The following is a 12,633-nucleotide window of genomic DNA, read 5'->3' as shown; positions in this document are numbered from 1 at the left end:
CTTGCAAGGAATTAACATGAGAGTGCTCACCGCCTCCTAAATCCTCCTTCGTTAACCATGTGTTATCCAGTTAGCACGCGTTAATATAAATGCACTAACTGGTTAATGCTTCCACGACCATGACATGCCCCCTCAAAAAATATTTTTCAAAAATAGTTAATATGCGCTTTAATGCAATTTGTAGTAGCCTATTTTTCCTGTGCTAAGTGTACATTAGGTTTTAATGCGCTTTAGTAAAAGGGCCCCTGTATTTTGGGCATGCTAACACAGCATTTTCTTTGTCCGTTTAGGAACGTGTGATTAACCATGCTTCTGGCAGCCATGGGGTATCAGGAATATTTATGAAATATGATATCAGTTCGCTTATGGTGACTGTGACAGAGGTCCACATGCCGTTCTGGAAGTTCTTGGTGAGGCTCTGTGGCATCATTGGAGGAATCTTCTCAACAACAGGTAACAATCAGAATTATTTCAGGCATTATGTTTCCTCCTGGTGAAAAGGGACGATAAAGAAGAAAGAGTATTGTGGTACTCTTGATAACCAAGTTTGTTTACTATACAAGAATTCATAATGAGAGAGACTACATTACTTGAACTTTAATAAATGTCAAAAATCATTTTCTATTCCCAGAATACTACAAGTTCTCAAGAGGACAAGCAGGTATGATATTCTCACAGGTGGGTAACGTCATCCACAGAGCCTGGTGTAGACACTGCCATAGTGCACCGTCACTTTAAAAGTTTGAGACGTTGCCCCCATCGTGCATGCACAGGGTGCCTTCTTGCCCAATGCCCGAGCAGTCTAACGTTTTCCACAGAGTAGAGAGGTTTGGTTTCCAATCTCTCCTTAGCATGTCAAACTTTTCTATTTTGATGCCTTTCCTTTTTCAGGACATTTCTTCTCATATTTTTTCTTTCTGCCCACATCTCCCCTGCATTGATGTCCTCGATGCACAGGATATGACAATGCTGCTGTGACTGCTCTCCTCCTCTCTGACTTATTCCTCGTCGAGAGCCTTCGAGATCGCCTATACCTGCACAGGCTATAACTCAGGCTATGTCCACACCCCTTTCTCAGTGGTCCTGATACTCTACAGGAAGAAATCCAGGCAACTCATGAAGGAGCTTTGATGCAGTCTTTAGAGGGTGCTTGTGCCAGCCTCAGCCCAGCCCATCAATACATCGGGGAGCGAGTCACAAGAGAGGGTCCTGCATGCCAGCTTAGCTTTGACCATTGGCGGCAGCATAAACCCGACTGATGCACGCATTGACATTGATAGAGGAACTTTATCCAATCTCTGAGACTCATCTGCCTCGAAGAACCTTGACGCAGAGCCAACGCTGTAGTTGACTCTTTTACATATATCCCATGAACGGTACTTTGACTAGTCAGACTCGGACCTCTCTTGGGGCCCACAGGACATCTTAGCTGAGGAGTCCTATAGCATCTCATGTGAACCTTCACCACCTGAGAGACGTAGGTCTCTTCCAGAAAGTATATCCTTTCCTGGCTTTGTCCGTGAGATGGCTCAAGCCATGCCTTTCACATTAGAGACAGAGGAGGAACCTCGTTCAGAACTCTTTGAGGTTCTATATTATGACTCTCCTCCTAGAGAAGGAATCACTGTTCTGCTTCATACAATTATGAATGATCAAAAACTGGGAGACTTCACCGACAGTTCAAGTTGCCCCAAAGAAAATTGATACAATGTATATGATTCTGAAGTGCACTGGGTTTGAGAAAACAGTTGCCACCTCATTTCCTAGTTGTGGAATCTGCTTTAAAACACACTCACAGTGCAAGATCTCATGCTTCAGCTCCTCCAGGAAGAGAAAGTAGAACATTGGACTCTTAGCAGCAAAACTTTTCATGCTTCAATGATAACCAATCGCATGTTAGATTATCAACTTTCTTACACAATTTACTTAGAATCTGTACTACAGAGTACTCTCTTCTTTGCAGAATTCCTTCCCACTGAGAAGCCTGAGGAATTCTATAAGCTTCACAGCAAACGTCTGAGCTGGTGTGCATATCTGACAAGGCAAGCCTTTGATGCCTTTGTCTCTTTGTGCATTTCCACCTTAGGAGTAGCAATGTGACGCCTTTCCTGGCTCAGGGTCCTACCTCGAATCTGCTGTCCAGGAGTGTCTATCAGATGTCCCTTGTCTTAGAGAAAACTTGTTTGGTGACAAAGTCAAGGAAGTGGTCGACCTAATTAAACAGCGGGGGAAGTGTTGCTGCTGCTCTGTCTGGAGACTGCTGAGTTTGTTTGAGAATTGAATTTGGCTTTGGGGGAAAGTTGTGACATCAATCCCTTCTAGCTCTACCCCTGATGCAGGTTAGGCGAAACATGGTCACATTGGCTGCTTTTAATACATTGCACTTTTCTACTTTTGCTGGTCTGCTCTGTTTTGTTTTCTGCTATGATTGTTTGCAGATCACCATCTCTCTGTACTTCTGGGACTAATTAAAAAAACATACAGATACTATAAAAACTCAATCCAGGCCACAGACTTTTGCTACCTCTTCTAGAAGATTTGCAGGAGGATTTCAACTCTCCAATTACTATATGTCTAAGTGTCTTTACACTCCTCCACCTCAACGTTCACGCTCAAGGCAACAGTGGGGTAAAAAATCCCAGACGCTGTTGTCTAAACAGCCCAGTTTATGACGCCTTTCTAGAGAGCATTGCCAATGTACAATTGTCCATGCCAAGTGACCTACCAGTCGGAGGGAAGCTCACCTTCTTTCAACAGAGGTGGTCTCTCATAACCTCCAACCATTGGGTGCTACATATCAGACAGCATGGATACACTCTGCGTTGGGGGGGAGGGGGGGGGAGATCTCTTGACCATCCACCAATAGTGTCTCATTTCAACTCCCTCCAAATGGCACTACTTAGAGAGGATCTCTAGACTCTCCTCCAGCAGAATGCAATAGAACCAGTTCCTCCATCAGACAGGGATCAAGATTCTATTCCAGACACTTTTTCGTACCAAGAAAGATTAGGGGGGGGGAGTACAACCAGTTCTTGATGTACAAGATGTAAACAAGTTTCTACTCAAATATTTTGCATGTTTTCCCTGTAATCACTTTTTCCCATTATACATCTGAAAGACTGGCTTTGCTCTCTGGATCTCAAGGAGGCATACACTCACATACCTATTTTCTTTGCGCACAGAAAGTTCTTCCACTTCCTCTGTGGGACTCTGCATTATCAATACAAGGTCTTCCCATTTGGCTTGCCTGCAGCTCCTTGAGTCTTCACAAAGTGCCTGATAGTAGTAGCTGCAACGCTTCATAACTAAGGCGTACACATCTTCCCCTACCTAGACCACTGGTTAATCAAGGCAGCCTCCTGGGAGTTGGCACACATCTCCATTCTCCCTTCCCTCAGGCTCCTAGAACTCCTCGGGTTTGTGATCAGTTATCCCAAATCACATCAACTGGTTCAGACCTTAAAATTTATAGGGGCAGAGTCCTTCAGCCTCACATATGGTCCCTCAGCAGTTCTGTAGTTTGTCGAATATTCCAGCAGTGGGTATACCAGCCATAGACCTGTTCACTTCTCAGAACAACAAACTTCCCTGCTTTTGTTCCAGGATATGCCCCAGATACATTCCTCCTCCACTGGGGAAGAGATGTTCTATATGCCTTTTTCCCACTACCTCTCGTAGAAAAAACTTCTCAAACTGCATTGAGACCAGGGGACCATGATTCTGATTGCACCCTACTGGCAACATGAAATCTGGTTTCCCTCTTCTAGAGTTATCGTCCAAAGAACCGTTGAGATTTTAGATCCTTTTCCAACCCTAATAACACAGACCCTTGCTCTCTGGCCCTGACGGCTTGGTTCCTGACAGCATAAATTTACATTCCTTAAATCTTCCTGAAGGAGTCTCTAGAATTCTCCTAGCCTCGAGGGAAACCACCTACACAGAAATGGTTCAAGTGAAAGAGAGGTCTCTGGTGTGCAGCCAGAGTACTCAGTTCTGCTAGAAGCTCTCTGACTATCCATCTTTCAGATTCTGGCCTCAAAACTAACTCAGAGTATACTTGAATGCCATTAGTGCGTTTCTCTTCAAGGTTGATGGTAGGCCAGTTTTTGTTCATCCCTTGATAGTATGATTCATGAAAGATTTATTTCATACCAAACCCCAACACCTGTGGTTTGGGATCTGTGTCATCCTCACAGTTCTCATGAAATCACCTTTTGAACTACTTCATTCCTGTTTTCTAAAATTCCTCACATATAAGGTAGTGTTCTTAGTAGCTTTTACTTCTGCCAGAAGAATAAGCGAACTTCAAACCCTAGTTACCTTACACCATGTTCTCCCATGACAGTGTTGTCCTTTGAACCCACCCCAAATTCATCCCCAAAGTAGTATCGGAGTTCCACCTCAATCAGTAGATTGTACTTCCTGTCTTCTTTCCTAAGAGAAGCAGCACTGCATACTTTAGACTGCAGGTGTGCTCTAGCATACTATCTGGAGTGTACAAAACCTCTTAGGAAGTTGTCCCAGCTTTTTGTATCCTTCAGCCCTAACAGATTATGGATATCCATCACTAAGTGTATGATATCTACTTAGCTGACTGTATTTCCGCATGTATGCTCAGGCTGGGCTGATCCTTCATGGTTGTGTCATCGTTTACAATGTAAGAGCCATGGCAGCTTTAGTAGCCCATTTCTGCTCTGCCTTCATTGAAGAAATTTGCAAGGCGGCAAAATCTTTTTACTACTTGACTATCACCTCTACCTTCCAGCACTTTTTTTCCCATCAGGTTCACTTTCTCCTTTGTTACCATGATAATTATTATATTTGTGAGCTTGTCAGTTAGTGAGTCTAGATCCACCAATATAGTTTTAAAACATCAGTGAATCCAAAATTATCTTATTTTTATAATGGAGGAAAAAACCTCAGTAGTCTTGTTTTCACCACTTAAGGCTGTGTTCAGTAGCCCATCATATGGTGACTAAATAATGACTCCTTCATCAATTATTGGTGTAAAAAGCCTCCATAATTTTATGTTGCACTTTATTTTTCAACTGCAAATAAATATTTTTTTCAAGTACTGCGTTTCAAGAAATTCATATTGATATATTTTTCAGATCAAAGAAACAATTGAGTTGATTTTCAGATATCATAACCATATTCTTTGTCATATGTCCCAACGGTGACCTGCCTTTTCACTTTTAGGGGATAATCGCAAGCTATTACTGTACATCAATAGACACTGTGATGGCTCTTAAAGCTCAAATTCTTTCTAAGAATTACAAAGTGAAACACTCATATATTGTTTCAAAACTATATCTTAAAAATCTCTTTTCCTAATTATGGGGCCCTTTTACAAAGTCACGCTGAAAAATGGCCTGCGGTAATGTAGATGCGTGTTTTTGGTGTGCATAGAATCATTTTTCAGCACACCTGTAAAAAATATGGAGGTTTTTAAGGCCAATGATTGATAAAGGAGTTGTTATTTAGCAACCATGTGATAGGCTATTGAACATATCCTTAGATGGTGAGGTCACGACTACTGAGATCTTTTTTCCTCAGTTATAAAAATAATTTGATTTTGGATTTTCTCATGTTTTCAAACCATATTGGTGGATGTGTTTGAGTTTTTTGTTTTTTTTTGTTTGGTTTGCATTTATTCCCAAGAAAAAAAAATTTTTGTAGCTAGTGAGTCCCACATGTGAGAATATCATGTCTGCTTGTCCTCAGAGAAAACAAAGTTACTTAACCTGTAGCAAGTATTTTCCGAGTACAGCAGGCATATTCTCATATGCCTCCCACCTTCTCTTAGAAATGTTTTCTTAGCTTTAATATTATACTGCTGGTCTTGTGCTCAAGTGTCAGGCAGGAAGACTCCTGCGCATGTGCAGTGGGGGCACTGCCTCAAAGTTTTAAAGTGAGAGTGCACTATGGCAGTGTCCGCAACGGACTCCATGGATGATGTCACCCACATGTGACAATATATGCCTGCTGTCCTTAGAGAACACCTGCTACAGGTAAGTAACTTTGCTTTCTGGTTTGTTTTCACACTGAGCAGGTTTCTCCGGTTTCCTTTATTCTTTCAGCTCTGTTGGACCTGATCTCTGTTTGAACTGCAGTTCTAGGTGCTTCTTTTGTGCAACTAGCTTTGTTTCCCACACCTTATTTTTAGTTGACTTCCTAGTCTAGTCACTGCAGTGACAGTCCTCAACTGTGGACCAGAGATGATTGGTTCCAGAACATGGTACATTTGCATCCAAACTTCAGAAGATAGTTATCATCGCTGAGCAGTAATTGAGGTGGCTTGCACCAAGGGGCCATGAACATTGTTTGTGAAGTGTCCCCAGTCAACATGTGGATCAGAAGACAGCCCAAGGAATTGAACTTGCTGTTTACCAGATTGCACAAAGAGCATTTCTTTCTTTTGTATTCCCTTTATAGGCGTTTGGGGGGGAGGAGGGGAAGAAAGGGAATTTGTTAAAATTTTGTGACAGATTTGACCTTTTTCATTCTGGGTTCAAATCTCACTGTTGCTCCTTGTGATCTTGAGCAAGACACTTAACTCTCCATTGCCTCAGATACAAAATTAGATTGTGAGTCCTCCAGGGACAGAGAAAAACCCAGTGTACCTGAATGTAACTCACCTTGAGCTGCTACTGAAAAAGGTGTGAGCAAAATCCAAATAAACAAGTAAAAATAAATATCATTTTTCAGGTGTTTTTTAAATCTTGGAAATCATAGGATTAGCATGTTCTAAGATATACAGTCTACTACATAGAGAGATTTTGGATATAGTGTGGTCCTTTTTAGTAGTAGTTCATGGTGATTTTTTTTATTGTCCATGCCGGGGGGGGGGGGGGTAGGTGACACTAAAGAACTAGAAATCTCAAGGGACTTGTCTTCCTCTGCAAGAAATTGGGGTGAAGATAAACTCAACTCTCGCAGAGAGGAGAGATTGGCTCTAGGATGGTGACCTTATCTGAACAGGAGAAATTAATCTGCTTAAAAGTTATGTGGCCAGCCCATCCAGATGTAGTGAGGTCAGTGCAACTGCAGCAAAAATGCTTGTGGTGGGAACAGCTGTTTTTTTTTTATTGTAGTTTCCTTGTAAGTGTCTTGTTACTTTTTAATTTGATATACTGCTTAACACAGCAAAGTTTTAAAATGGCTTACAATAGAAAAAAAGTATACAAATAGGCATATTTTCAAAGCACTTAGCCTTCCAAAGTTCCATAGGTTTCTATGGAACTTTGGGAGGCTAAGTGCTTTGAAAATGTGCCTGATAGTCAACCTTTCGGAATCCTCCGTTATTGATATCTCTAGAATAATCATCAAATTTAAATTTTGTCCATCCTTTTTATGTAATTGTGGCTCCAAATTCAAATCCGATTCTGTATTCTTCTTTTTTGGAATGTAGTATATACGATTTATTGGAGGTATTGAATCAGGGGAATATTTCAAAACCTCTATAAGGTATTTTTTAAAGGCATCCAAAGGAGTAATCCCCAATGCTTTAGGAAAATTAAAAAATCTTAAATTGAGTCTGCAGTTATAGTTCTCAATCTGTTCAATTTTTCTGTGGATCAAACCATTATCTTTTATTAACATAGTTGAGGATTCTTGTAATTTTTGCGTCTCAGTTTTAAGCTCTGAAATTTGGGTTTTAGAGTCATTTGTAATAACATCGAGTGATTTAGTAAGTATATCGACAGTACTCACAAATGTGGCAATTTCTTCCGACGAGTTGGTCAGCTTGGTATCTAGTTGTTAGAGAGCTTCCCAAATGCTCTCTGTCACCCTATCCGGTTTCCGTACAGAAACTCTACGTTGAGTTTCCTGGCACGAAGGCCTCAAACCTCAGTCAGTTCCCCCCTCGACAGAGCCTCTTTCTTGGGAAAGTCCTTAATCTACTTCCGATTCGGATGTTCCCACCTGGGAGAGGGGGCCTTCGGATGGAGGCGGTGGATTGAGATCCGGGGATGAAAGTGTGACATCCAGCCCTAAGTCTCGGAGTTCTCCCGCTAAGGAGACAGCAGGGCACCTCCCGGTTATCTGATCTGGCGTTCTCACAGTGAACTTCTCGATAGTTTGCTGTGTAGGGGAAGAAGTCCTGGCTCCAGCCTTGACCCCCATCCCTTTTCGCTTAGTATGGGGCATTTTCGCTGATGTATAAAGAAGTTTTCCCACAGGTCTTCCGAGAAGTCTTAGCCGTGATCACAGCGTGTCGCCATTTTGAAACTCCTCCCCTCTGGGTCCAGGTCATTAGTATTTTTTTTTTTTATTTATAAGTTTTTAATTTCTTACAAGTACAAAACTTGTTACAGAAAAACAGCCAATTCTAAATTTTCAGAGTAAAGGAAAAAAAAAAATTTAAACAGGAATAAGTTTAACAGCTTTCTTAGACCTCATAAGGGGGGGGGGGAGTTACATAATCAGTGGAGATTTAAAGGTATTATTACAAAATTATACGTAATGCGGTTTATGTGTACTAATTTGTCTCTCATCATTTTACTATATTTGCATGTAGTTGTTTCATATCCAGAAAGGATTTCAGCTGTTCTGGGTCATAAAATACATACTTTATCCCACTGAGCTTGACCAAGCATTTGCAAGGATATGCTAACAGAAATGAGCCACCTAACTTAATGACATCCTGTTTCATCACTAAGAATAATTTTCTCCGTTCCTGAGTTACCTTAGTAACATCAGGAAATATCCACAATTTGTTTCCATAGAACAGTTCTTTTGAATATTTAAAGTACAACTTTAATATTGTGTTAAAGTCCTGTTCAAATACCAGGGAAACCAAGAGGGTAGCCCTTTCCGGAGCAATTTCAATAGATTGTTCTAAAATTGCTGATAAATTGTTGAGATCTACTCCTTCTACTCCGAGGCCATCTTTATTTCCTTCTTTTCCACCAAGTCTTGTTGGCAAGTAATATATTTTACTTATAGGGGGAATAAGTTCTTGAGGTATTTTCAAATTTTCCAACAAGTATTTTTTAAATGTCAATAGGTGTTTTACCAGGAATTTTAGGAAAATTTAGTACTCGGAGATTTAATCTTCTATTGAAGTTCTCAATCTGTTCAATTTTTTTGTGCATTGCCAACTGATTTTTCATTGCCGTAATTTTAAATTCTTGCAATTGAACAACATCTTTTTTTAAATCTTTAACTTGTGTAGTCAGCTCTTCTTTCACCGTTTCTAAGTTTTTCACCATGTCTTCAAACTTCAGGGATAAAGTATTTACCTTTTCAGAGGTATTTTGAAGAGTTGAATCGATTTTTCCCAGCATCAGCCATATCCTCTCCAGATTCACCTCCTGAGTTGTTCCAGGTCCCTCAGACACAGGGACTCCTCTTTCTCGGCTTCTTTCTTGTGGTAAGGGGTCTCCGCTCGCAGCCTCCTTGATCACCTCCATGGGGTCTCGGGTGCTTGCTCCCTCCACCATCACAGACGCTGGACACGGAGGACAGCTTGATTCTGGAGGCGGGGATAACGATGTTTCAAGGCCCAATAGGGGAACCGCTCCACCGGATACCCCTAAAGCAGGCGTCTCCATCTCTAATCTATGAGACGAACGTGAAAGGAAGGGCTCGATACTGCCTTGAAGTGGAGAGGAAGCAGCTGCGGGTCGCGGAGGAAGCCTCACAGCTCCTTTCCACTTTGTATGCGGCATTTTGCGGTAGGAAAAATCTGTTTCACTCGTGCAGCAAAGAGCTCTCTTCCCAGACGCGGTCACAAATCCGCCATCTTAGAAACGCCCCCTCCAGGTCATTAGTATTTTAATGAGCATTCTGGGCAATGCTCAGATCCAGAGCGCCTAGCTCTAATGAACTAATTTTACAACTGCTCTGGAGCTGTCGGAAGAGGAAGAAAAACACAAACAGGCATCTGCAAAGGCTGCCAGCTTATGCTCCCTAGCTCTCCCTTCCTGACACCCCCACCCATCAAAGTTCCCTGCTGGTCCAGTGGACCTTGATGCCCCCCATACCCTCCAAGTAACAAATCCACCCCCCCCCCCCCACTCAAAGCAAGAGTGGCCCTGGTGGTCTAGTGTACCAGGTTGGAGCTGGGTGTCACCATTTTGTGCAGGGCAGGCCCCAAGGCAGTAGGGTGGGAGGTGTTGTTCCTGACCTCCTGCCTCCATTTTTTTTCAGGTATGGGAAGGAAGGGAAGGAGTTACTAGACCACCAGAACTATTGTTGCTTTTGGGGGGGGGGGGGGGGTCGGGAAGGAGGCACAGGGGGCTCTGGTTCACTAGACCACCAGGGCCATTCTTCGGAGGTGGAGGGGGGATTTGCTTACGTGGGGGGCCGGGAGGGGGTGCAGGGGAGGGTTTGAGGGTCCACTGGACTGCCAGATGTTTGTTCCTAGGGGGTATGGGGAGGTTGGCAGGGAGTGTTTGGGTCGGGTCTGCATCGGGAGCTGTCCAGTGCATTTGACAACTTGGAGTTGCATATAGCGACCGATGCACAAAGAGGTTTCAGTGTAGCTCATTTGCAAGCAATCCCCTATTGGTCATTGTTTGTGACTTGCCGTATTTTACAGCTGCTTTTGTGCATTGAGCCCTAGGAGACATAGAGGCTATGAAACTTTGTAAATCAGTGTTCTTTGAAAATGAGCACCAGAGGGACTCATTTTCGAAAGAGAAAAACATTTAAAAAGTGACATAAAGCAGCATTTGGACTTTTTGCTTGCCAAAATGTTCAAATCGCTATTGTTGAAATCTATTTTACATATATTTATCTATACAGTTCTTCTGAAGTGCATCCAAATTACAAGGGGGCATGTCAGGGGCTGGGTTACATCATTCCTAACACTTGGTCGTTTTTCTGCCATAATCGAAAAAAAAAAGGTCCAGGACTAAAACTCAGACATTTTGAGCTAGACCTGTTTTTATAACAACTAAGCCACAAAAAGTGCCCTAAACGACCAGATGATTACTGGAGGAATAGAGAAATGACTCCCCCAGTGGTCACTGACCCCCTTCCCACCCACCCCCCAAAGATGTGAAAGAAGCAGTACATATACCAGCCTCTGACAGCCTCAGATGTTATAGCCAGTCCTATTGGAGCAGCTGTCAGTGCACTGCACTTTAGAGAAGAGGGCCCAGGCTCATATCCCACTCTCCACATCCTACTCTAACTGTTACACTTGTGATGAAAAGTGTGATCCCTCCAAAATTCACCAAAAACCTACTATCGTCTATAGCTCTAAATTCACCAAAAACTTCTATGGGTGACACCTGCAGGACTATTGTAGTGGTGTACACTTGGGTATAGTAGGTTTTTGGTGGGTTTTGGAGGGCTCACCATACAGTATAAGGGGTAAGGGTGAGATGTGTACCTGGGACCTTTTACTTGACATCCACTGCAGTGCCCTACATCCCAGTGGCTTGATTTTATTCATTTTTCACTTGAACTTTTTTCCCGAAAAATTGACCAAAAAGGTAAATGCACAGAGCACAAAAACATCTAGCAAGTGGCCATTTTCGGGAGGGGGGGGGGGGGGGGGAAGACATTTTGCTGTTTTGAAAGTCGCTATATTTGCCACTTGGATTCTGAACATTTTCAGCAAAATATCCTAAGTTGGATTTAGATTTCATATCAAAAATGCCCCTCATAGTGTTATACTTAAAAATGGACCTTTGTTCTTCCTGTCAAAGCAATTGATTCATATCTCCCCCTCTCCAGTGTGTGTCTATCTTGTGGATTTGCAATGAAACTTAATTCTTCAAATCTATATTGCATAGCCATCATATGCTCTACCATCGGCTTTTGTATAACTTTCCTTTTGATGGCACTTCTGTGCTCTATAATTCTTTTATTCAGCTTTTGCAGTCTTTCCAATGTAAAGAAGTTTACAAGGGCGGATCACTACATAAGTAACTCTTTCATTTTTGCAGTTATGGAAATGCCGCGGTTCATATTTTTCTCCTGTAATTGGATGTTCAAAAAAACAGTCTTGAGATTAACTGAACAAACAGAAAAATTGTGACATGGATAGTGACCCTAAATGGTTTTCTTTGTACTTTGATAATGCTGATGGTTTCAAAATTCCTTTCATTTCTGTATCTCTTAAAAACCACTAATAAATCTTTGTCTGCAAACTCTGGTATTGCCAGTACAATGTGTCAGTGCTTTCTTAGTCATATCATAGGATAGGTGATGATACAACAAGGTACCTAGTACCTTGCTATGATTTTCTTTCGGTCTGGAACCCAAAAGTGATTTTCTGTCATGCTGACATGCTCTTGCAAGCCCATCCATAATGTGTTTATCAGGGTATCTCTTGTCTTTAAATCTTTTACACATAATCATAGTCTGGCGCTTATTATCTTCCTGTTGTGAGAAAATCCTTTTGGCTCTTAAAAATTGACTATATGGTCAATTCCCCTTAAGAGACAAAAGAGGCTCATCTTGAAAGCACTGAGACTTACAAAGTTCCATAGTAACATATAGAACTTTGTTAAGTCTAAGTGCTTTGAAAATACGCCTCATACTGTGACAACTGTCAAAAGTGTAAAATCTTATTGGTAGCTGTAGGTTTATGATATAGGTTTTTGCAGTGCTTTTTTTGAAAGAAAAAAGGTACCGGTACTCATTATGGGTGGGGTCACCATCTATGGCTCCACC

General features: G+C 41.9%; 1 protein-coding gene across 6 annotated transcripts in view; it reads left to right on the top strand.

The window, feature by feature from the left end:
* ERGIC2 (ERGIC and golgi 2) overlaps positions 1–12,633 on the top strand; it is a 425,675-nt gene that overhangs the window by 329,357 nt on the left and 83,685 nt on the right. For all 6 annotated transcript variants that reach the window (XM_030214639.1, XM_030214641.1, XM_030214638.1 and 3 more), the window contains one exon: positions 291–453. In XM_030214639.1, the coding sequence (XP_030070499.1) occupies positions 291–453 (163 nt within the window). The remainder of the gene's footprint in view (positions 1–290; positions 454–12,633) is intronic.

The sequence above is a fragment of the Microcaecilia unicolor genome, chromosome 9 (genome assembly GCF_901765095.1).
Source record: "Microcaecilia unicolor chromosome 9, aMicUni1.1, whole genome shotgun sequence".
NCBI classification, from domain to species: domain Eukaryota; kingdom Metazoa; phylum Chordata; class Amphibia; order Gymnophiona; family Siphonopidae; genus Microcaecilia; species Microcaecilia unicolor.
Note: the sequence above shows the minus strand (reverse complement) of the source record. Positions and strands in the feature narration are given on the sequence as shown.